Here is a 27085-nt window from a genome sequence, read left to right on the forward strand (position 1 = left end):
AAGGAAACTGGATTTTCCATTCTCTGAAATATATATGTTATTGTTCAGAAATGCTGCTTTAAGTAACTAAATTTTAAAGGAAGCTTTTGTATCACTGAACAATACTTATCTAGCAATGCCGTACTGTGAAGAAAGCATCTGCCTGCTCTATGTCTGCTATAGAACTTTTCGATCCAAGTCTTCTACATGGCTCCACTCATCTTCCCTGTGACAGGGAAAGTATTGACAAAAATTGACATGGTTACAGTAATTCAGTAAGGAGACCAGCTCCTCACCACAGACTGAGCTCTGAGAGGAAGGGTCAAATTCAGTTCTCATTTACACACATGAAACCCCACTAGCTGAAATGAACCAGTGAACTGCAGGCTGAATACATAGCTATCTACCTAATTATCATTATATGCATATGAAGATGAAAGAGCTCCAAGATACAAGTATCTCTAATACATATTACTAGAACTAGTAGATGTGGTTTAGGTAAAAAATCCCAGATTTTGCCTTTGTGCAGTGTAGTGACATGTCTACAACACCCTCCCTGATAAGTGCATTGCTGCATGAAGACTTGTTTTTGCAGGTCTCTCTTTAAAACCTACTGGATGCATGACTGTTTCTTCTTTGCATGTCCCTGTAATTCTAGCTTGCTTTTTTTTTCCCTCCTGTGTAACCACCAAATTAAAAGTTTAATAATGCCCCCTTCTCACCTGAATAATTAGATTTTGCTTCTTATTATAGCTAAATATCTACCACATCAGATTCAATCACTTCTCCCATTTTTTTTTTTTCACTGACCCATTTTTTTTGACCACACACTTCCCTCCCAAAGCCCCAGTGTATTTTCTTTTTCACCTGACTCCCAGCTACATTAAGGCTAGCGTTAGTGGTACCACTGGCTTGTTTTGTAAATAGCCTCTCTTGACAACTAAGTGAAACCGCAGGTGCCCTCTCCCATCTCCATTGGGATGTGGCCCTGGAGAATGTTACTCTCTAGACAAAGACACTGAAGAGAGGAAACTCAGCTTGGTTGGGTTGCAGCAAGTCAGTCAGGAAACACACAGTTCCCGAGAAACCTTCGTACAGACTATATACACTTTCTAATGCCCGGGAACCAGCCTTAAATTCTTCCGTAAATAAGAACTCTGCAAACCTAAGAAACGGGGGAAAAAAAAAAGAGAGTTTGTTATTATTTGATGTCCCTGTATGTATACTTACTTGTCGTTTGAAAACATCATTTTAATAACATTCAATGATTAAAAAAAGGTAGAATGTTCATTATTTAACTTTATGTGGAAATTTTACCCTCTCTGATTTCCACGATAGACTGAGATCCATGAGACCTAGAAAAGCCAAACTTTTGCAAGCCGTACATGTGTTATGCTTTTTCAAGAACTATAAACTTTTTCTGATATCTATGAGACGTATTATTAAACAAACACTTTTTAATAACTTTTATCTTGGTTGTTATTTCATCAGGATGCAAGTGATGTTTCACATCGATGCAACAAATTCTGTAACGCTGAAACAACTACACAAATAAAATGTTCTCACTTCAAAGCAATTGGCTGAAAATAAATCACCCTAACTACTATACCACTTCCCCTCATTTTATGCTGTAAGGAAAACAGTAACAAACATTGAATAGTATCTTTTCAAATATGTATAGTAAATTACAGGAATAAAAAGATAACTGCAGCACTGTGACAGACTTTTCAGTGGAATGTACTTGCTTGCATCTGGACGAATTTGAATTAACTCCACTAGCTAAGCCGAATAGCACAATGTCAAACTGGCTAAAGCTGGGAATGATAAATTAAAAACCAGTAAAATGACAGCAAAGCAGGTCCTGTACTTATTTTCCGTGTTTAGTAGTAAGGGACAGTGTTAAATGCTCTGAAAATCAGAACAAATCAATACAACAAACAGCGTCACATTTTACTCTGCTTCTGGACTTGGATACGCAACTTGGCTGTTCTGACCTCATGTCAGGACGTCCTGGATGCACACGGTTCCTCCCACCCAGCCCAGGTTTCTCTGCAGGCTCATGGGCAGGGAGGGAAGGAGACCAGGAGAATCCGATGCTTCTCCTGCTGCAGGCAGCCTGCAGGTGGAATTGCGGGGCTCCCAGCAGAGCGCACCTGCCTCACAAGCTAGAATTGCACCTGAGGCTTAAACACTCAGGTTACATCCGAGGGCCATGATCACAGACTCTGAGCAGCTTTATAAATGTTCTTGATTGTTTCTGGTATTACCCTGAATCCAGAAAGGTAGGAACACTAACCTTTGTGCCCTGTATATGTATTTTGAGTTTCCGGTGAGCCTATACAGCAGCAGGAACACATAAGCACTACCAGCCACTCCATGGCATATTCCAGGTCCCTTCTTCAACAGGCCTTTCTGCCAAGTTAGCTCTCCACAGCGGATGCAAGTGTCCAGATATTGAGGCTTCTTGGAAACCAGGTACGCTTTGGCAAACAGATATGCAATGCCTAGGAAAATAGCAGTGAGATCGTCTTTTGTAATAAGTAGGTCAAGTGTTTCATAGAACACATAAGAGAAGAAAGATTAATATACTAAAAACCTGAAGTGTCATGCTCTACACATGTCAACATTACACATCTACATGCTATGGATGCAGGGGAGAGTATCTGGTACGCTAAAAAGCATACAGTAAGATGTACTTGTCCACTCCCTGTGACACCATCGCTTTCAATCTTTTCAATGCGTTACTGAATTTCAGGGTTTACTCTAACATTCACAGGCTTTTATCAATTTAAAACAGTAGTCACATTTTTTCCTGCAAGCCAGTAAACTCTTCGCACTGTCTTCTACTGGTTTCAAATCTCCATTCACCTCATCTATTTACACTGACAGAAACACGAGGATGGGCAAGATAATTTCTTATATTGGCAACAGATGCAATTTTTTGCTGAATGAGAAAAAGAAACTTGCTTTATTTTTTTCAGTGGAGCTCATGCTGCTTTATTCTAGTTATAAACAATTACGCATACTAACTTCCATTAAAAAAAGAAAAGAGAAAGCTTTTTGGCTTATTTTTAGAGGGGATTCAAATAAATTAATCATAATCTTCAACAGAGCACTGCACAGCTCAGTTCATGGTAACCTTAAAAGAATGCATATGATACATAACCAAATCAAGCACCTAAGGAAATGTTTAGAATAGCTCACTTGTGGTATGGATATAATATACACTGAAGTAGCTGAAAAGTTCTTGTAAACTACATGTTCTTGTAAACTACATTTGCATTATTACCCAAGAACAGTGATGAGATACAGGATTTTCTGGGGAAGAACAATAGCAATTAATGAATTTACATGTCTCTAAACATCTCCTAAACTAAATTCTTTATGCCCTTTGGGATTCTGTCACTTTGGTTGAATCTCATTACATATGTCTCCACTAATAGTTAAACCCAAGTCCAAGGCCACTCTCAAGATACTGAAACAAAGAATGCTTCTTCCCTGCAGGTTTCATCACTGCATTACTTTTTGTAATTTAAATAGAAACCTTTAAAAGCAATGCATCAATGCTTATGGACATTCTTTAATAAAAGTAAATTTTTCTGTAACCTTCTAGATTCGTGTTACCAAGCCAGTGTGGCTAGTTAGCAATAAAATTCTGCCAGCGGTTAAAAAAGCAATTTCAATATACAGCATTATATACAGCCAAAATTGCTAAGGGGTGGGATTAGATTCTGAACTGACAGACATCAGCCTTTACTTCATGAACCCAAACTAAAGATTGATTCTCTTTTTCTCTGAAAAGCAGTTTTATATCGGTGACATCCAGAAATGCCTCTTGCTACTACAAACTCCCCTTCACATGAAAATATTTTGGTCAAATTTATGTATTATCCATGTAATAAGTGCAGCTTAAACTTTGATTCTGATAGGGGGCAGGGGAAGCTATGCTGAAGGCCTTCCCAAAACTCACAGATGTGTATCTGTGCTGTATCTGTGTTCTTTCGCATACTGTTTCTCTGTCCAGCCATATGCTGCCTTTTGACTCAGCTGTAGCATTTTTTGAGGTCTTGTCACAAAAGGGAGCAAGGGCGGAAAACATAGAGTTGACCAGAATTCTTTCAGCTGTGATTACCTATGCTTTTAAGGCAGAAAATATGCCTATCCTCCCAGCTGCTTCAGCAATAAATAAAACACTCTTAATTGGAAGAAAAAGCCTAAACAGTTTGCCTGCATCTCATAAAATGTCAAAATCAGTCAAATTTAACCTGGGATTATCTTCTACATGGAATCACCTAACATGGAAAAGCAATGTGACCAGAATCTGGCTATTCATAGCATCAATGGGAAAAGAACCTGGAGCTCCATGACACCAGTGTACAAGCTCATTCTCCCGCTCGATTGTCTCCCCCAGCTCAGGAGGCCAGTTGCTGTTCTGTTCTTGGTCCATAAGAAAATCAACGCTCTGCCACACAAGCTCCTGATCTGCTGGCTGCAGGTACTCATAATAGGAAAGCAACATCTGAAGGATTGATGAAAGCCCATGTGCTGCACCTGTAAAGAACAGCAACAATCAAAAGGAGAGGGTAGCTTTATGTCCTGCCGCCATCTCATGACAACTTTCTCTTGGGACTGAATTCCCTGTCAAGTCCACAGCTCGCTCTTTATGCATATTACAGTAGTGTTTGGAATAAAAGCTTTTCAGATGCGTGACACTATGATTTGTTACGACTTCTGTCTTTTCCAGTTCCCCAAGCTATGCAAAAAATACGTATGAATTTTGTCTGCTCTCACTCTGATGTGACTGAAACTCAGGTTTTACGTATTTTATTTCTGAAGTCTCTACTGGCTCAGCATCTCCGTACTACATCGTTTTCAAAGCAGCTGGTGTGTTTTACTCACCGAGATATTCTGTTCCATAGTAGGAATACATAAGTGGGAACGGTTTCTTCTTCTTCACTGCATACTGCTTTCCTGATTCTAGTATGGCCAGGCAAATTGATTTTATTTGTGCTGGGGTCAGCACCTAAATGGAAACATCAAAACAAAAAGCCTATTACAATAATTTTATTTTTTAGACATTTTTCGGGACTCTGCTTTTTTGCTGGTGCACAAATAAAGTACTGCCTTTAATCTTACGAGCATGCCATAATGTACATCATTATTCAGAGTTCCTTACATAAACCAGTAAATTTACATAATGCTTCTCAAAAATAGAGTTTCATCCCATCTTAGGAAAGTGAATGTCAAATCTTTAGTCGCACAGATGAGGTGAGAAGAGGCCCACTAAGAGGTCCTGCCTTTCCTTCCCAGAGATCCATCAGTCTGATGGAAGCTGACAACAAGCACCAGACAAGCTGCAGAATAACAGCCTCCAGACAGGAGGAAGAGACATTATGAGAAGACAAAGGAAAACAGATCTAGAGAAGTAAATGTTAGAGGCTTTATTGGGACATACTGAGATAGACAGATTTTTCTCAGACAATAGAAAAAGGAGGAAGCAAGGAAGAGGGTACTAAATTTTACTGAAAATCAATACTACATATGTGGGTTCAGAAACATATTAGTAAAAGGATCAGGCCTTCTTACCTCAAGAAAATGCTACGAAAAATGAAGTGCAAGACATGTTTCTATGAAGAGAGGCTAGCTATGTTTATGGGACTTTATCATCATGAACAGGTCAACGCTGTCTTTAATGCAGTCCTAAGAAATGACTAATGCCTCACTCTTAGTGGTGCCAAAACTAAATAAGATTGAGAAATCATATATTTCACCAGACATGAACTCTTCCAAGTTACTACAGCTCTAATGATATGCAATTCACTGCAACCATCAGTGATTTCCTCTGTGTCAGCCACATCTGTACATTACTGACCAATACCTAGGTCATTAACATAATTCAGTTGAAGTACTGTTTTGGCTTTAGGGGAAACTCTGTACTGCAGCTATACTTTGCAAAAATGTATTTCAACTTATGAAAAGAGAAATGAGAAAGGAAAAAGGCAAAATGAGAGAGAAAAAAGAAAAAGGCTGTAGAAATAGCCTTGACAAGATAAATAGTAATCCTAAAATTAACTTGAATATCAAGATAATGTCTTTAAAATGTTTCTGAACACATTTGGTTTTGCTATAATTTGTATTATAGGATTTGCAATTATTTCTTCAAGTTTAAAAAATGCTGTTAGCATTAGGTATGGAGGCAACATCTGTTATCAACTATAGTCTCTCATTTGGCATGTAAAAGATGCTACGGATAATTAATGTCACTTAGAACTTGACTGAAAACTAATGGCTGAAAAATCTCGTTTGTCTATTTTACCTTGCTCCCTGATAACAAAGCATTTTATTACAGCTGCTCCAAATGGCTATGATATTTGTACAACCCAGAGAACAACCTACTTCTGATCTTGATTAGCATTCTTTAATGTTACTGCAGTAGAAGTAAATAAGCCATTAACATCTGGAGACTTCATTCATTTCCAGTCATTTTTAAATGAATTGTTTTAGCTTCACTGGATTTAAAAAAATGGTTTAAATCCTAAGCAAATGAGGAGATCAGAGACATGGTGAGACACCTGCATTTTCTCCAGAACTCTTATTTTACTGTCTTGCAGTTTGGGATGTAGTCCTCCATATCCTGTACATTGTAAAAGGGCTAGTAAGGTAACCCTTTAAAAAGAAACGTGAAGGATAAGATCTCCTAGCTGTAATTCTGGAAGGCAAAGGCACGCTGGATTAGAAAAATCATATCAGTTCATTTTCTGTATGTAATGGTTCCTTTACTTAATAAATCAACTGCTTTCAATACAAACCATGTTTTGCTAAGCTTATTTTTATGTTCAGCGCGTTTAATTTCGAAATTGAATTAATGACTATTTTAAAATGCTGATTGTGTGTTTTAAATGGATTTAAACTTCCACCCAATTCCAGCCTTGCACAATCCTGCACGAAGGCAGTATCAGCTAGCAAGAAATGCATTCTTCACCATTTTTTAATGCAAAGTAAGTGTAAAAAGTCAAACACTTAAGCACTATGATCACTTAAGTGTGACGGCTGGCATCATTAAATACGCTCATGAATATCACCTCTTTTTTAGAATGCAAAGAAAGCCCACATGCAAAGCCAGATGAAAAATGATTATTTAAAATCATGATTAGAATGGGTGATAGAAATCATCCCATCCTGACCCACTTCCACATTACCAAAGAAAATGGAAGAGAAAATAACCGGTATATCTTGAAAGCAACCTTCTCTCTGGCCACTCGGACTGGCCTGTACACTTAAGGCAGGTAGGAGACGTGTCCTAACTAATAACTAAATAAGAAAATTTTTTGTGCCGACTCCAAATATCTCTTACCAAGTGCCTCAATCGACAGTCATTGTAGGGCTGCTGTCTGTTTTCCAAAATGCTTAAATATGAAAGATTTGTATTTGCTCCTTATCCTAAGAAATGGGTGGCAGGAGCAGAGACCCTCACTTACCATCATTATGAGTGGCCTTCCAAAGGCTGAATGATCACAGATCACATTTAAGATCTCCATCAGCTTGCTACGTTTTATTTCAACCAAATCTATGTTAAAACCTTCTCAGATTTCTTTCACCTTACCAAGAAATAAAATCTGTGGCTATGTCCTATGCTCCCTCACAGTATCTTCAATAAAAGAGCTAAAAACTTATGACCAAAACAACATAGAATACATTAATCATAACCACAGACAGTGTAGCTGTGGTTCTACAAAGTTCATTTTCATTTCAGTGTAGTCGCAATGCCTCCTTGCCCCTGGGAATTACTGAAGCAATATGTTTAATTAAGGACAGCAAAGAAATAGATTGATCATCCTAAAGGCTTTGAAAGGATAAATTGCATATTGATATCACGTCCTCTGAAGAAAGCTGCCAGACGCTTTGATGAAGAATAAAGCCAATATAAGAATACGCTACCCAGAAAAACATTTCATGCTTGAGATAGCTACATTTTTTGAGAAACTTCTTGAATGTCATTTAATATGAGCTGGCTACACAGGAGGTAAAATCATTCTTTATCATGTCAGTACTTAGCCAAAAGACTACTGACACTAAGAGAGATATTGCTAGTGGTTTAACATTTCAGCTAACTCTTTTTGTATTTTTAAAGACACCACAACCTATCCTATCCCATTAGAAGTATTCATTTTAGTCTTCTCACTAGATTGAAGTTTGGAATATATAAATTCCACATTTCCCCCGCAATTTCTGTATCAATTGGTCGGTGCAGTTCTTTATTTTCTGTTTAAATCATTGTCCAGTGATGCTGTGTGCTGTTAAATAACTGTTCCACTCACACTGGTGACAGCTGCATTCCCATATACCTTTTACTTTAAGCACAACACTTAAGCAGCACCATGATACTTAGTTCTTTACTGCCTGTGCCTCGGAGCCCTACTTATAGTAAAAAAGTGTCGTGGTTTAGGCCGATCCGGCAACTAAACTTCACACAGCCACTCTCTCACTCCTTCTCCAGTAAAGTGGAGAGGAGAAAAAAAAATGTAATAAATGGACTGAGGGTCAAGACAAGAACAGAGGGAGCACCCACCAACCATGGTCCCAAGCAAAACAGACTCGGCTTTTCTCAAAACAAAACAATTTATTAACGGTTACTTAAAAGGACAAAGGGAAACAAAACCGGTTACTTGAGAGGATGAAAAGAAACAAAGCCAGATCTTAAAACTGACACCTTCCCCCCCCCCTTTCCTTTTCCTCCCGGCTCTACCTCCTCCTCCCCCCAGCGGCGCAGGGGGACAGGGAATGGGGGAGTGCAGGTCAGTTCATCCCACACTGTTATTGCTGCTCCTTTTCTTAAAGGAGGAGGAGTCCTTACACCCTTTTCCCCTGCTCCACTGGATCCCCTACTCACGAGGAAAGTCCACAAACTTCTCCAGCGTGAGTCCTACCCGCAAGATGCAATCCTTCCCCATGTATTGCCCCAGTGTGGGCTTTACCACAGTCTCGGATTCTTAGGGAGTTGTAGCCACTTGCTCTGGCATGGGTTGTCACACAGACTCCAGATGCCTCTCTACCTTGTCATGTGTCCCAACATGACCATCCCCATGCTCAGGCATCTCTTCTCCACAGGCTGCCAGTGGGTCTCTACTCCACCGAGGCCGTCCTGGTTGCAGGGGGGCCGCCTGCCGTCTCGCCACCGCTGCAGGGGAAACTCAGCTCCGGCACACCTCCTTCCGCTCCATCCTCACTGACCTGCTGTCGATGCGGCTGCTTCTCTCAGATCTCAGTCCTCTCCAGGTGAACTCGGCCCAGTGGGCACCCTGGGAGCGGGGTGCTCCCCGAGTTCCCCAGCCGGCTCTGCCGCTGCAATCCTCCATGGGCGGCGCCGGCCCAGTGCAGGCAGCCACCCAGCCAGGAGCCAAGGAGTGGGGGCAGTGCCCTCCTCCCTTCTCTCCTCGCTCCTGGGCAAAGCACCTTTTCCGGTTCCTTTGTCCCAACTTAAATAGGGCAATTCGCAGAGGTGCCCAATTGGCTCAACCCTGAGGGGGACGGCAGTCCAATCTGGTGGCCAGAACCGGGTCTTACCCGGTTCCAAAACCAGGGAGGTCACAGGGAGCAAATCCCCTCTCCTGCCACCAGAACCTCCCCCCCATCAAACCATGGCAAAAAGCCACTGTGATTGTTTCCAAAGTCTCTCCATTTTTCTCTCGTGTTGCTGCAGACAATATCCCTTCTCCCATTAAGGCACTTCACAAATTTGTGAATTACTTAAGGCAAATACTTTGTTCAGTAAATCCTTTTTAAAAGTCCACAAGGAAGTGTTATGTATAAGACAATCACAGAACATGGTCCTTTTTTGTTGTTAGCACTCTTTCTCAATCAGAGATTGTTTAGTTGGAAGTAAATCATTTCACAACTCCTTTTAATTTACTAAGAGAGATTTCCTAATATATTGGTTATGACAATGCTAGGCCCTAGATATGTGTTTCAAAAACTGCAGACAGAAATCTCGACCTTGAGGACTAGGCAGAGAGAAGCAGGACTAGCTCTTACTTGCTTCTGATTACAATAACATTTTCGGCACTTCATCATCATTCCTATGAATGCTTGCTACAAGCCCCTTGGCTCGTGATTTGCCTTTTGGAAACCACTGCTACATAAAACTGCATACTGTATTCAATGTATTTGACGACTATAAGCCTTTAATTCTTTTAAAAGATCTGTATTCATTTTCTTAGAGCTCTTTCCTGTGTGTAACAGGAGGCACTACTGAATGTCAAGTATCATTACCTTTTTATAGATGCATCAGTACTTTTAGGAGGTAACCGTTACACTTATGTTATTGTGGAAAAAGACTTTTTCTACACATATAAAAAATGTTTAATATGCAACTAACACATCAAACCCTCTCTGTCACACTTCTGAAAAGCCATTTACATTAATTTGATCATACGCTTTTTCTGATGCTGTAGAAAGTGTCAAAAATAAGCTGAGAAAAGTGAGTCAGTCTACGAAGAACCTAACAGGAGCTTTGCCATTAGTCTCTTATGCCAGAAGCCCAGCAGAGGGAGCTTGTGAATTAGTTATAATACTCAAAAATGCTGTAAAAAGATATACATGTCTGTGTTCAGCAGGACAGCTGACTCAAGCTGAAAGATGCTGGAGCCAACTTGGCAATTTAATGATACCTTACTGCACTGCATGATGTTTAAGTTCACTTCTTAAGTTGATCTTTTTCTACCACAGGCAGGGGCTGGGATTGTTCAGGGACCTTTCCATGCAATGTCATGGCCAGTTGTTTTCTTCTTTCAGATGATGCGAACACCTGAAGCCACAGAAGAGTAGCAGGAACAAAGACAGAGGAGTCTGCCTTCCTCTAGTGTTATTCCAGTTTGATTGATGTACCTCTCCTGCAACACAGTGAGAAACCCAGCTCCAAGTGCACAGCCATCTGCCTTCCTTAAGAGCAGTGTCAAGTATACTCTTCTTTATTTAAAAAAAAAATATTTTTTTTTAAATCTCTTGAAAACTTTATTCAAGGAATCAGATTAGTTCCTGAACTGATACTGTTGCTAACGCAGTATTTTTCATGCTGTGACACCATCATGAACTTTCCAGAGAGCATACTTTCCCAATTTCTCATATTAACACGTGCCAGTGCTTGTAGACTCAGCACAAATACTGATACGATTGTGTCAGTTCATTGGGAAATGGTACTTGACTGCAATCTTGAGTAAAACAGACCACTATAGATCCCATTGGTATTGCTTGTTTTTTGGGGGGAGTTTTTGAGGCTTGCTCTTTGCATCAGCAGAATGGAAACAGCAATGTCAGTCCTGTCCTGTTTCATGGGTCACCACTCATGAGTACAATCAGGAAGGCTGCATTTATTCCTGATGAAACAGATTACGGGTAAAGAAGACAACACAGCACTTTCGTTATTGCTAATGGAGTACAAAATTTCCACAGGTCTCACTTGCCAGGACTGTGCAGCACTAAACCCATCAAATTCTGCTGTTAAATCTGTCCTTCAGAAGGGGAAAATTTCAGACACGGCTGCAAATGAAGTGTTGCAGAAGAGGACGTAGCACAACTGTTAGTGCAGCCAGGAGGCTGCCCGAGAGCAGCCGGTGCTGCTACGCAGTTGCTCAAATGCAATAAGCTTCTCTATTTGTTGTGTCCCAACTTAAACACTGGAGAGTTTAAAGGAAAGAACAGCAATCAGCCTTTCTTCAAGCTCTGCCCCCATCCTGCATGAATGAAGAGAGAGGAAAAACATCAGATTTTCCCGTTACATTCTTCCTCTTTCCTACCTGTCTCCCGCCCCCAATTAATGACAGGCCCCAACACCTCTCTTTCAGCTGCACCAGAGACTGCCCAGATACACGTATCTAGTTCTAATACAGTGGCTCTCCTAGGTCTTGGGAAGGAAACAAGAGGTCCCTGTCACCCTCTTTACTTGAAAAAAGCAGGGAAGCACAACCCCCCACCCTCTGCTGCTGAAGAAGTGAAGCAGGAAGGATGTCAAGGAACAAATCTAAGAGCAGCGCGGTTCAGATACCCAGCAGGACTGAGGAGGTATCGGTCTGCCTGTGGACAGCTGAGATGCTGTTCAGCTGCATGTGGCTGGTCAACAGCAAAGACAGCAGGGAATTACTCAGGAGGACAAGTCCCACCACAGAAGAAGCAAGGTACCCCAGAATGAGCTCCTGTATTATGGCTTCAAATGGCAGCTGACTGCACCCCGGCTGCACGTTTGCTTATGCCTAGTAGAGGGTTAGAGTTATCAGAGAGCACAGAAAGCCAACAATTTAATTTCAAGCATCTCTCCCTAGAATTGCACCCAAATTCAAGTGCACGAATTGAAAAGCATGTTTAAAAACAGAAAAAGTACTAGATTTGCAACTTCCCTGAGAAACAAACACAGCCCTGCTTGGAGAGGTTTGTTTCTACATTACAGAATTCTACACCAATTTCTTTCAACAAACAAGTAAAATTCTTTTTTTCCTTTATTATTATTATTCACCAGCCTCTTAACACATGGCTGAGCCATGCTGGGGCACAGACCTGGTAACTGGCCAAAATGGATGTATCAGCGATCACTTTTCTGTGATCCAAACCCTTCCTGTGTGAGAAACACTCCTCCACCAGACATTGGAGCAGGTTATGACAGCTGCAAATAAGTCAGAAATTAGTGCTGCACAGATACTGCTTTCCTTCCATCTACGATCCCCGCACAGGTAGGAGGAAGATTATTAATGTAAAAATCTCTCCATCAGTGGGAAATCCTTTGTCTCTGTTTAGTCTCAGTCAGAAAGTACACCAGTACCCAAGCCCCGTAGTTAGCTTATGCCAAAACTGCAGCATGGAGCTGCCATATCCTGATGGGAGATCTCTTGTTCTGCTCTCTAGATATCTGTCCCTGACAATTCTGCATTATGATGATAACTGTCTTCTAAGCCGGGCATCTTGCACTCTGGTTTGAGTAACAGGCAGCTCGGTGTGCTGCAGCTGAGCTGCCCCAGGATCCCATCCCATTTTTTACCCCAGTAAGCAAGGAACATCTGCTCTGCCCATGTCTTTTGGATCAGCTCACTTCCACTTAACAGCAGGTCTGCTGTTTCATTGGAAGTGAATCCATACCTTCGTCTGTTCCACAGATATTTCTTGTTGCAGAAAAACTGCCCCAGTACTTGAACTGGTTGATGCATGCAACATATGCAGAGGCATGAGAATTACTATTCATTCTTCCAGCTCCAGAGCAGCAGGAAACAGGATTCATGAAACAGTCTTTGCAAAAGTTAAAAACTTTGTAACATGGATGAGAAACCATAATAGTGCAGTAACCATAATAGTGCCTTTAGTCTGAACTCAAAAATGATGCAATTCCAATTTAATTGGGCACCACCATTCGCTACTGGGAACTTAGACAGATCTCTCCTTGGAAAAATGAATTTCTTAGTGTTTGTACACACCTGCAGGTCAACATGAGATGGGCATGATGAACTTGATCTCAAATCAGTCAGTAAAGGCTAATATTTTTCGCAGGGAAGATGACCTATGCTTAGAGTTCTACAAATGAAAATGGCAACTCTATCTAGAAACCAAAGAAAATTGATAAGCCATATTTTAAGATGTCCTGGACGTCTCCAGAAAGAACTGACACTTCCACTCCTCCATTCCCTTACTTCATCTGGAAAGGAGAGCACTCGGCATCTGCCGGCACTGATCTAATAAAATACAATGTGTTCACTTCTGAGAAGTATAAATTTGCAAAGAGAAATGTTCATACTAGGACCTTTAAAGATTATGAATTGAACTGCTGTCAAGTTTATGAAGACATAGTTAATTTTGAAGGTGCCACTAAATATAGAAGTGAAATCAGCACTGGAAAGCACTGTTGCAAGGGGCAAGAGGAAACGAGGACATCTCTGTTTCGTCTCCAAAATTTAAGCTCTGGGAAACTTAGCCTAATTTTCTATGGGAAATTGATAAAGTTCCTTCAAACTGATCTTTGGTAAGAAACACAAAGGGACAAGAGCATTGTGTATCACTTCATACACCTGACTTAACAAAACCTTACTGCTGTAGTGATCTCCATGGTAGAGGCTATGTGGCTGGCGAGCTCTCATATTCCTCGCCTGGGCTGAGAAAAGCCAGCTGGGTGGTACATGGCAAAAGGTGCCACAAAACAGAGATGGGTTGGCATAACTGGCCCTGGAAGACAGGGAAAGGGGGTAAAGAGAGAGGAAGAGAGAGACAAAAGACTGAAAGAGCTCCTGGGCCCCGCAGGCTATGTTAACTAGTTGTGTCTGAAGAGAATGGTCTACATCCAAATTCAGTGTGGTACTGGCCTAGAGAAAACAGTCAGCAGTTTGCATGTAGCATATGTGGATGATTAAATGTTTTTCTACTGCACCTTCACTGAAGCATCTCTCTGACCAAATTACTGCACAGAACCTAAATGGTTGCACATCTTTTTATCGATTTCCAGCTTATCCTAAGTACCATTTTCATGTTGCAATTGTATATAACATGAACACTTCACTTGTTTCAACAACAGTAATTATCTTGTTCATGTAAGATCACCAAAAAAGAGAAACAAAATTAAAAGATTACACTGAAAGCCACTATGTAACACAATAAATAAAAAGTATAGGATGGGGACAGAGAAAGATTGATTGCCAGTTCCTTGACGATATCTCTAAGGATGTTCATAGTTCAATTCATCTTAAGTAATATTGTCATCTTAATCACTCAGAGTGATGGAAAAGGAAAAGAGTCTTTTCAGTCTCATGCAGTATTTATTTTTTTCAATTTGTCACAGTCATTTTACCTATTAGATCATTCATATGGCTCTTAATATCAAAGTCCTCATTGACCTGAATGAGTCTTGACTTGGGAAGCATTACGCCTGGCAAGTATTCTGTGAGAAATACTGGAAGTTTTACCAGTTGGCATAATATCTAACATAGATATAAAAATGGAGTAATTTGCTGACCCCAGGAATGGAGTCCAATAATTCACTTAGTAACCAGGTTGATAAACGAGGGTTTCCACGTCATGTAATTATTCTTGTAAATTCTTGTTATTCCACGTCTTGCCCATAACACGCCACGACTGTCTCACAGACTCTTGAGACTGATAATAATTTTGTCTGAGGTATTAGCCTTTAAAGATTGAGACCACAGGAATATAGCCTACTTGACAGAGTAAAATGCTGACCTTGCTTGCAGAAGCCGAGCAGAGAAACCTAATAGATCACAGCTGAGCAAACATCTACTTCTTCAAGGATCGATCTTACTCTCATTTTAGTCAGTTTGGAGGGAAGTGCCTAGTAGATGCATTCTTGTTCATTCCTCCACACCAATGTGGAGTGCATGACTTATATGCAATAAAAATATTTGGGTTTTTTTCATAGTTTTTCTTCAATTCAAGGCTATGTACACTCTATGCCTCTACTGAATAGAGTTGCATTTATAAGCAGTAGTACTCCCTGGAACTTCTAAAAGAACCTTCGTGTCAACCAATAATCTCAAGGAGATTGTTTCCTGTGATGAGCTGGGCAATATACTGTCTTCCATATCTAAATGAAAAAGGATTAAAAATTTCAGTCGAGGTATGAGTCACCACTCCCCTGCAGCTAGAATTCCAAATAATGGTTTATATTTTGTGTTGAGGCAGAGCTTTACACTCTTGCTGTAAAGCTTTACTACTGCAAATACATTGTTTCAGGAATAGAAAATCTAACAATAAAATGAAAGACTGCAGTTCATACATCCAGCATCAAATCTACTGGACAGAACTATCTGATCTTGGTCAATATTCAATATAACAGGAATGCATTTGCCTTTCAAGCTGTTATGCTAGGTCATGGTTCACAGACACAGCCATGACTGTAGGACACGGGTCAAATTTTCACTGTTTTCCAGGGGGAAATTTTTTCTGTAAGGACTACAGGTTTGGGCCTGGAGCACACTTGTCAAAAACATTTTATCACTTTTCAACTAATTAAATATTACTATGTAAGCAATTGCACATCCATTTACTTATACATATGAAGTGGGTTGCTGGGTATAACAACTTATTTGTTCCTCCTTTTTTTGTCTTCCTCAGTGTTTTGTTTAACATTGTTCACATAGCTGCAACTCACAAAATATGAGTACACAGGAAGACAGAGACTTCATTCTACACATTATTATGCAGCGTTATGTTTTTTCCCTCTTCATGTCAAAGACACTGAATTTCTCATCTTTCATCAATATTCAGTCCTCTTATCTTCCTCATGCAACAACTCCCAGTCTTCCTCTAATGTCTTCAGGCTTGTTTTCCAAGTGTTCAGACTTCTTCTCTCTATACAAGTGAGTATACTTCATTCACAGGCTTAGTGAACTAAATAAGAAAACTGATATGCCTCCTCAAAGCCTCATGGTACAAGTGTCAGAACCAAAAAAAAAAAAAAAAATGATGGGGGAGGAGAGTGGCAGAGAGAGACGGAGGCACAGCATCCATTTTGTGCTCTTCTACCCAAACCTCAACTATTTTGCTTCCAACGCAGAACCAATCCTACTGAATGCTAATGAATTCTGCTACAGAAAATAGCATTTGGAAAACTATCCATAAAAGACTTTATAGCTTGTTACTGTGCTAAACTTGCAGAGATGAACTACAGAAGCACAAAAAAGCAAAATACCATTCCTTTCTTCACCTGTTCCAAATTAAGGTTCAAGAAAGAGAACATGATTGTTGCCAGTGTTAGAGGCTCCCAACCACAATGCTTTCAATGTTGTGGTTTTTTTCCCCATTTAAAACCAATAAAAGCTTGGTTTTACATATGAAGATGCTACCTAGGGATGCATGGAATGCCCTGATAGTGGCTGTATAATATATGCACAGTTGTAACAGTTCAGCACCTTAGAGGAGTCCTTGACTTTCTCAAAATCTTACACTCATGGAAGAGAAGGACTTAAACTATATGTGACAACTTGCATAGTGCTGTGAACAGCTCAGTGAAAATCTCTGCTTAGTGTATTGCAGCACTGTAAAAAGCAAACAAAAAGTGTTAGGATGCATGAGAGCAATACTGAAATGGTTACTAAAAAGCTACTTTTGCAGTCATTGCTTTGTTCTTTCTTCTGATATTTCCCCAGGTCTGTTCTCCCATTATCAAAATAAAATAAAATAGAAAAAATCAAGCAGAAACAGGTATTTTAGAGCCAAGTAAGAGATTCTCCTAAGAAGTGAAGCTAAAAAGACTGCAACATTTATATTCTGGACAGGAGGTAATCAATGGGATAAAGAACACAAAAAGTTATTTTATCTTGTATTATAAGAACAAAATGACAGCTTATGAAAAGCGGCAAGTTTAAAAACAAAGTATCTCTCTGCTCACTCAAGACTCAAGTAAGCTAGGGAATTTATTTCTGCAAAATTTAGCTGAGTCCAGTTGCACCTTGAAATTTTAACAAACCAACTGAACCTCTCTACAATTAAGGTGAGAATGTTTTAAAAAGATTTTTGGGTTAACTGCCAGAAGGGCCCCACCACTCCAATTGAATTAAATTACAATTCTTCAGAGCCTGTATTGTGTACATAAACATTTTATCACCTTTTAACTCATCAAATATTACAACGTAAGAACATTTATTTCTGACAGATGTTGCAAGGCCAAGTCATATGATCAGCCCAACAGTTCTGGAAGAAAAGTAAACCCTTGTGCTTCAAAGCATAAAGCCAGTCCTTAAAAAATGCAGGTTAGGTATGTTAGAGACAACATATTTCCAAATTACCTTCCACAGACATTCGGGCAGCTACTCTGAATCATCTAGTACTAGTACAAGATACTAAACCAGATGGAGCATCGGAATCAAATCCCGAAGAAGAAAGACTTGTTTGTATACTACTGTGCTTCTCACTGCAAGGAAGTGGAAGCGTTCAACTGCTTGGACAATGTCCATGTTGTGCTGTACGTAACACAGTTTGAAAACTGTTAGTCAGAGCTGTTCTGTGTCTCTGACATGAAGGAACGGTTTATTTCCATGCTCACACTTCGGGTGACAAAGAAATAGAGTGACTTTGGAGCCTGGAGTTTGGGGCACTTCCCTCCAGGCTCGGCTCTGAAGAACATTTGAGTATTTCATAGAAGTAATTTCAATCAGAGCTGCAATAAGAGAGAGTTGCTCCAGCCATCAGCACACTCAGCTTAGAGGCATCAGCTTAAATTCTTGAACTGTGTCAGAAAAAGAAGGGATGTGAATTTGAATTACCAGGTTAGTGATGAAATCTCAAGGTTATTGCATATAAAAAGGAAGACACTATGACCCCCACTTGGACTGTAATTTGCTCACAGCCCAATTTGGTCTTAAAACCTGTAAGGGTGATGAGAGGTGAACACATTTTGCCCTTGCTAATGGGAAAAGACGTGGTGCTTAGTTCACTTTTACTCCACAGCAGGCCAGACCCTGCCTGGGGCTCTGTGAGAAGAGCACATCCAGCAAACGGGGAGAGACTGCAACAGGCAGAGAGGAGCTAGGTGGGGACTTGCTTCCCCACTGCAGCTTTACAGCCTCCTTTGGAGGAGGTAGAGATGAGTTACAGCAGGTGAGACGAAGTGCAAACTGCTGCAACTGCATATACACCATGGAGAAAAGAGAGTGCTATAGATCTGTACCAGAGCTCCATGGATGGTGAGTGATGCAGCCACTGGCTTATGAATTTTGGCGTGCCTTATGTGCCCCACAATGCAGCACTCCCATGATTTGCATGTCTATCAAAAGATGCCCAGAAGACTTCAAGAGCATAAACTAAGTGCCTTGGACATTTGGCATATTCAACCTTAGTCACCAGCAGAGGAAAGTTTTGACTACAAAACTTTAGTGTCTTAGTGTCCAGAGTGGGTTTTAGGCAAAGGAAAGGCCTGAAGAATCATAGAGAGTAAATCCATAATATCTCTGTCGAGTGGTACAGCTGCGTAGGCAGTCCAAAATCTCATTGACCTTCTGGATGCCATGTTGTGTTAACCTCTATCAGGACTGGTTATAACTTTTCATTTATATTAGCTGTTCATTCCCCTGCAGAATAAATGCAAAGAAACGCAACATTAATTTACATTAAAGTAACTCTGATGCACTACCATGTTACATCCAAATGTACAAGCAACGATGCAGCACACATGCAGACAATGCCCTAACGCTCACGTGAACTGAGTACACGAGTAACTCAGGCCCTGTCACATTCAGCTTACTTGAATCTCAGTTTCTCCCCAGCATAGAGGACAAGTATTACAGATAATTCTCTCCAGATACGTGTGCTTGTACTGCTAAAAATAAACCTTGTTTTAGCTCATTTTTTAATCTCTTGAGCTCTTTTCATACCTTCCCTCTGCCTATGTACGGTATTTGGCACTTGTCTCAGTTTAAAAGCCAAAGCAATTCTTATCCAGTGAGCTGCCTCTTCTGGATCATTAATGAAGATAATAAATAAGGCTGGTCCCTACATCAGTCCTTTATTAGTAGTTACGATTAGCTTTGCTTGTGGTCTTTCAGCCAATTCCAAATCCACAACATCCCCATCCAAGACAGCATGAATTAAGTTTTCAAGGAAGATTATCTTTGACACTGTATCAAAAGCCCCATTCAAATGTAAACAGGGTATTGGCTACTGCTCTTTCATCAGCCACTAATTTTATAATTCTGTTATTTACAACAAGTGATCTCATTTGCCTTGCAAGACTTCTTTATTCTTCTAAGTCATGCTGCTTTACATGTATCATGCTATTATGCAGATATTTATGAGGCATGTGACATCTAGAAGTATGTCTAAATATTTGCTGCTGAGGAACAATGTGGCTACCCGTAAAATTAGTTAAATGAGGTAAACAACAAAACAGCATCATTCACAGGCTAACAGAGGCGTGAATTAGTCACTTTAAAGTAGCACCAGCATTGCTTTCAAGCAAAGGTAATTCTGGAGAACTCCATGCTGGCATCATGCCACTTCTACTTTGTGTGATGATCTGCAATTTGTGCCATGCCAATAAGCCGCTGAATGAAATATCAACTTCAACTACAAGAAGAATGCTGACAAGGTAATGCAGGAAAACCAGATGAAGGTGATCGAGTCCTCTGAGTCATCTGAATTTTACCCTACTCTTAGACTGTGGTAGCAGTCTGATGTAGTAAAAATCCTGATGATCTCTATGTGGCTCCTAGATTCTGCCAGGTACATCGACAAAGACAGTTCTGAAGCAAAAGACAGTAACAAAAGAGTGCCATTAGCATTGTCTGGAAATATGCCCACAACTCCAAATACAATTCAAGTCATACTTCAGATACAGACAGTCCCTTACAATTCAATACTGCCACATTTCAAGGGCAGAGTAAAAGTCATGGGACTAATTTGAGGAAGTGTGGGACACTGTGCTCTTTATAATGTAGCCTACTTGACAAGTAATGGGATCACCATCTGAGCTTTTCTCATGGTTAAAAGATTGCCATTTGGTACTTTAACAAAATTAAGAAAGTGTTATCAAACTTCCCTTTGCGCCACTCATTCTCAGTTGTGACTGTGTATAAACCAGGCATGCTTTGAGAAAAAGAGACTGCTGTGCCAAAAGGAGCAGTTCAGGCCACTCTAAAAGAGTTCAAACCTCACACAGAAAGGAGTAAGAGCCATGAGACAAACCATACCACCACCAATAATAAGAAACAATCATTCCCTGCACTTAGCCATTACCTTGCATTTGAAGATCTCAAAGTGCTGTACAGTTAACTAATGGGAATTACTACTACCTCATGCTACAGATCGCATTGTGTTGCTGCTGCCCTGGGAGCACTCAATGCCATGCTTCTCTTTTGCTGGATTTGTCATTTTACACGACTGTCTTCTGCAGTCCTACAGTAGGAACTGTGCAAAGTGAGATAAGTGGGCCCAGACAGCTGTTTCTGGAGCTATGGATCAAAAAATGTGTTTTCCAAGTCAAGCTTGCTAAGTCAAACTACACGTATTTAAAATTATTTGCCAGATGCCTTTCCTATTTCTTCTGTGTGCTTAATATTCTGATGCCCTTGGAGTAAAGCAACTTCACTTCAAGGGCCCAGAAGGACATGGAAGTCCTTTGATGTCTGTCTTGCAAAATTTGAACAAGATCCCATTAAAAAAAAAAAAACAGCAAAAACAACCAACAAAAAAGAACCTCCTTCACAGCCCCTGTGCTTGAAGGGTGTCCTGGCTATATGCAGACACAAGGAAGAATGTTTTCTCAGCTTTCAGAAAACGGTTTCACCTTCTTTCCTTAATGCATCCCTGGCTCTTCGCTCATAATGTGGGACAGGGAACTCCCCTCCTCCACTGGCAAACAGCAATCTCAGGTGTTTAATTAATATAGGGGCTTGGGAAATAATCTTTCCATAGCTCAGGGGGACAGGTACTTTTAGGGTATTGTTTTCCTTTTACTGTGGGGCATGGTCCACCTCTTACGATCATCTAGATGTTTTCACCTACAGACGTTTGGGGTGCATAGCACTGAAGAAGCTCTTGGGCCACTGCATGCTTTAAGACTGTTTTGTTTTTTAAAAAAAATCCTTACAATAAAGGTTTTCAGATCCAGAACTTTTCCAATTACCTGCAAGAGCCAGGAATAATTTTGTCAACCTTAATAGTTTGTTACTGGGGGAAGATTTTGCCCTTCCTTGATACAGCAAAGACCAACAAGGAGAGATGCAAGTGGTGCTCAAGGCTCTGTGCCACAGTGTGGTGCTGAATGGCTCCTTTTGACCCTTCTGGACTTCAGGCTCTTTCCTGCTTGCAACTGCAGGGGACCGGACATGACTGAAAAACCTATGATCCTTTGCCTGTCCGAGGTGCTAGGGAAAGTCAGAGGAGGTGGCATAACATTGTGAACCTGGTATTGGGGAAAGAGGGAAAAAGAGCAGGAAGGATCACAGTTTATGGGAGTCATTTAATTTTTATGTCCCTCCATGGGTGCTTTCCATTTATTAACTCAGGGATTGTTCAGTGTGGAGAAGAGAAGGCTCAAGGGAGATTTCATCAACATGTATAAAAACCTGACGGGAGAGAGTAGAGAAGATGGAGCCAGGCTCTTCTCAGCAGAGACCAGTGACAAAAAATTCTACTTAAATACAAAAAGAATGCTTTTTTGCTGTGAGGATGGCTAAACACAGGAACAGGTTGCCCAGGGAGGTTGTGGAGTGGAGATGTTCAAAACCAAGTGGACGCAGTCCTGAGCAACCTGCTGTCATGGACCCTGTTCTAAGCATCTCCAGAGATGCCTTCCAGCCTTGGCCATGCTTTGGCTCCACAACTGAGCCAAATCAAAATGTGAGCATGTTGATACACTCTTCAGCCAGATGGTATGGATTTTACTCCTCTAGAGATCCTTAGATTCAGCTCTGAGTTTGACTCAGCTTACCTGTGTGTTTTTCAAAAAATTTACCTCACTATATTTGTTTTACCAAAATAAGCCAGCAGTCCCACAGTGCTTAGAGAACAAAATCGAAATAGGACAAATGCCTTCCTACTCTTAACTCTGTCTACATTTTGTCTTCTGGATATATAGCAGCTGTATAAGCATTATTCCCAGGTATTTTTGCTGACATAATAAAAAACGTGTATGTATGAAAACAGTAGCGTGGCATAAGAAAGCTCATGACTGATTCAGCTCTGCAAGATCAAGAACAAACAAATCAATATTTATTTAAAGAGCTTGAAGTAGTTTGTTTTGCTGTTCTACTACTAAGAATTTTCCCCAAGTTCATTATTTGACCAACTTATGTCTGATCAAATTTAAACAGCTACATGTGGAATGTGTATCTTGGGGTTCATTGCTATTATAACTGTAATTTTGACTAATTAATCACTGGCTTAGCCTCAGGAAACTCAAACAATTAAGGATAACATTAGCCATTTCACAGATGGCAAGTAGAAATACCTAGAGATAAGAGTCAGCTTTACAAAAAGATTAAGAACCTTATGAAAATGGCATGCTCAAAGTCCTATGAACATCTATGGAACAGGTGATGCTTCCAACCCCTGTCTGTAGTATTACTTTTACTACAAGACAATCTTTGCTTTTGTTAGGATAGTTCCAGTAAGCAAAAAAAACCCGCATTTGGTGATGTTAGATGAAGCTATAAGAAACTTTTATAAAAATAAAAGCATAGATTTCCATTTAAATATGCTGGTGGTGAATCCAATAATATACAAAAAGGCCCTCACTGAAGATGACAGAACTAGGGAGAGAGACAACACTGAGCTTTATCTTTACATTAGCAACAAAAGTAAATCACGAGAACAGACTAAGTTTAACCTCCAGATACTTCTTCAGATTTCACGAATTCCTTGATTTCTAATGCGGACAAAATAATTGACTTAAGATGGTCCTCTCAAATATATTGTTCCAACAGTACTTCCACAAAGGAATCCTAATCACTTCACAGCTGTCCCCCGAACACATAATGGCACATCTGGCCTTACAGCGTACAATAGCATATTCCCAGTTTTATTCAGGGGACAAAGGAAAGGAGATTCTCTAGTTGGTGTTAATGAAATAAAGCTCCTTCAGTCGAAGCAGTTCCTCATTTTGCATATCACAGCACAGCTTCTGCTGTTCATCTTCATGAACACAGTTCAATGTTTCCATGGTTTGACATGACCTCTACCCACTTCACTCGTTCAGAGGCCTCTTCTAATGAATACCTGCCCATGTAGCAGCAGCCCATTAAAAGACTGCTGGATAATAGCAGATCATGAGCTGGTGAGAGATATGAACACCTTACTGAGCTGTATAAATAGAAACAGTTCTCTGCTCAATTAAAAAGGTCTGTGCCAGAACCATGCACCCAACTTCTGGCATTCTTCAGGAAAGGCTGGAGGGAGTCTGGCAGAGTGCAATGGGAATGACTAGAGGTGTAGAAAACATAACACACATGGGAGGATTGGAAGGATTAGGATTGTTTGTTTAGAGAAAATTAAGGGCAGAAATTATAACAGTCTTGAAATAAATGAAGAGCTTCTGTAAAAAGGAACAGAATTTCTCACTATTTCTCAAGAGACAGGACAGGGAATATCAGGCTTAAATCACTGCAAGGTTCAGATTAGTCATTAGACCAGACTTGCTAATAGGGAAACCAACTAAACAGTGTCTCAGACAGCCAAGGCAGACTGCAAATTCTCCATCACTGAGGGGGGTATGAAGAGTGCGTTAGAGAGAGGCTGCCAGGGATGATACAGGCATACCTGTCTGGGGGCTAGATGGCAGCCTGAACTGCCTCTCAAGGTCCCTATCAGTTCTTTGATCCCGGTAGGGATATCATTTGGTTGTCAGGACTGAGTAGACAAACTGCAGAACACTGCCAGTACAGAATATGCAATACCCACCATGTTCCAATCCTGCACTGACCCACCAGTGGAGAGCTGCTTTGTCCTGTGCTGCTTCTAGCCCCAAGCCCACACGCTTTTAAAAGCAGCTTCCATGTCCTCGACACTGAAATCTAAATTTGACCAGCACACCCCCAACTTACAATTATCAATTATGTTAACATTGTATCAATGATGGAATAAAAGTATTCCGTGAAGAAAAAGATTAGCCACACAAAATAACTAGATGCCTTGGAGATCTAGAAGGTGTATTTATCTGCCACATTTTTTTTTTCCCCCCGGTCATTCAGTGCTGACATCCGTTTCGTAGCACTCATGATCCATTGTTCTTCAACAAGAGATACTAAGCCATTAAAATGAGGAATTCGGAAATGCTTATCTGCTGCAAAAATAGATTTATGGTTCTGCTGTCAGACATCAAAACACACTGAGCTGAGAAACACTGAATGACTCAGCGACAGCTTGGACTGCTATTAAGATACTTCTTGATCATCATTTGCCTAAAATGAAGTATCTATTTCAATTATTTTGCCTTGCTGCTCCTAGAAAAAATAATCAGCTCACTAACTATCACTTGAAAATAATCCTACAAGATAGATAAGAAATAATTGTTTTTGACAGGGCATTTTCTGTTGTAGTGGAGTGGACAGAAGGTTACACAATATCACTCGGTGCTTAATCTCATGCTTGTCAATGGTCAAAGAATTGCATGAAATACACAAAGAGGCATTTTGACAGACTGCCTTATCAAAAATGGTGACCTGATTGCATATATTGAAGTCCGATTTTTTAAAAAGGGGGTGGAATAGAGAATTGGCTGACAAAAATCCCTCCCATTCATAGAAAATGTCTTAGACCATGCTATGACGGGATGCTTCTGCAGCAGCAGAGCCAGACCATGGGCCTTACCCATTTTAACTGCCTCCCCGATCCTCCCTACAGAGCTCCTCTACTGCTTGGAGGCGAGGCTGAAGACAGCGGTTTACTGGCTGAGTAAACTGTTCTGCAGTCTTTATACAGCCTGTCAATAGGGTGGTACGTTGATTTTAAGACTGTCCAGCTGAATTAAGAGAGAGAAGTAGGGTCTATCGATTCAACAGAGGAGAGAGGAAAGAAAGGGTTGGTTTCTGTATTTGATCCCTGCTAGTGGTGGTGCATAGCTGTGCTATGATTTACGTACAAGTCTAATGTTCTAACGATGTATATTAAATGACTGTAGAGAAACTTAAGGCTTAATTTTATCCCTCCATTTCAGTGCTGTAAAGTGCTGAAGATGTTATGCTCTCATTAGTAATTGTTGTTAGCCTCGTACTCTTCTCTTCCTCTGAGGAGCAGCTCATCTTTCACATTTCTGCTTCTTCAGCCTGGTACCAAAGTAAGGTTTACTAACAGCATTACCGTTTAGATTACATATTAATTTATATGTAACAGGAAAATGTCAGCCTCAGAAGAAGTATGGCAATGTTCATAAAAATGCCCACATTTGCCTCCAGACATCAAGTAGTTCGATATTTCGGTTATTCTTTAGCAAAAGAAAATACAGAATATAAGACATAATGTTGTGCTCTGAATTTGCATGCACTGAATGTTGTGACAGCTATTTTTGTAAGTGTATAAGCCTATGCAAAGAGAATACAGTGACAGAAAAGTGACAAACAAAAAATAAGCAGACAAAAATAGTAGTTTTCCTCAACAAAATGCAGTTTACTCCTCCGCCTGTTCCCTAATCCATTTTCTCCCTGTCTCTACACTTCTGTTGAACGTTTATCTTCTTCTAAATCGAGTACATTAGCCATCAGATCCACACTTTGCAAGAGAACCTGATTTTAGTTTTAAATCTCCCCTGCTCCAGGGTCTGTATTATTTCTTGCCTTTTTCCCTTCATTTTGAATTCTACTACCCCTCTGCAGCTTTCCATTTTTATGTTTTTGCCGGTAACTTATTCTTTTGCTTTCTTATCATTTTTTTTATTGGCTCTTTCTTTCTCCTTTCTGTTCAGCCTCTATCAAATGTCTTTTTTCTCCATGCCTGCCTGTTTCTCCACCTTCACACACTCCACCATACACGCATGTTCTACACACGCCTCTTTCTTTCTGCTACATCATCCAGCGTTAACTGTGAGTTAACACAGTTAACCGTGGCTTTTGGTCCTTTGTGAGAACCATGCCAAAAAGTCACTATTAGTCTTTGTCATGGAGGAAAACATAAATGTCAGCTATAGTCATCTGTAGAAACATAGTATTATAATAAAGTTCTTTGACATATGTATAAAACACAACATACAAAAATCTGAAAACCTAAGGCAAGAGATTTAAGAAACTTCCTGCACTCTGCCACCAAACCGACCATAAGTAACGAATGCTGTGAAGAACAGCAGCTTCCACTCAAGCCCTGCACCTCTCTGCTGGAGAGATCCTTGCTTCTCTTCTTCAAATGCTCTTATGGCTCCAGACGCTTCCAGAGATTCAGTCACCAGATACACTCCACAGGTTCAAAGAACCGCTCACCACCTTTTCCACAAAAACATTCTCATTCCGATTCCCGCGTTTTGTTCCGCAGATCTCATCTTCAAGCCAGGAAGGCAACAGAGGCATTTGTGTTCAACATCCCACCTTCTAGCAAGTGAGGGAGCAGTACAGACACACTCCAAAAGGTGGCATAGAAGTTCTCCGTGGTGATGATGAAGAAGATGACTAAACTGAAGAAGTTTAAGAGTTAACTTTCAGCATGT

At 40.4% G+C, this 27085-nt stretch overlaps 1 protein-coding gene across 1 annotated transcript in view; it reads right to left on the reverse strand.

Moving 5' to 3' along the window:
- Positions 1-984: 984 nt before the first annotated feature.
- The window catches only part of LANCL3 (LanC like family member 3), a 32412-nt gene continuing 6311 nt past the window's right edge, over positions 985-27085 (reverse strand). The window contains exons 2-5 of the mRNA XM_086608675.1: positions 4879-5002; positions 4333-4530; positions 2276-2483; positions 985-1144 (exon numbers count right to left, since the gene is read on the reverse strand). Of these exons, the coding sequence (XP_086464801.1) occupies positions 985-1144; positions 2276-2483; positions 4333-4530; positions 4879-5002 (690 nt within the window). The remainder of the gene's footprint in view (positions 1145-2275; positions 2484-4332; positions 4531-4878; positions 5003-27085) is intronic.

This window comes from Tauraco erythrolophus, chromosome 1, assembly GCF_009769465.1.
Source record: "Tauraco erythrolophus isolate bTauEry1 chromosome 1, bTauEry1.pri, whole genome shotgun sequence".
NCBI classification, from domain to species: domain Eukaryota; kingdom Metazoa; phylum Chordata; class Aves; order Musophagiformes; family Musophagidae; genus Tauraco; species Tauraco erythrolophus.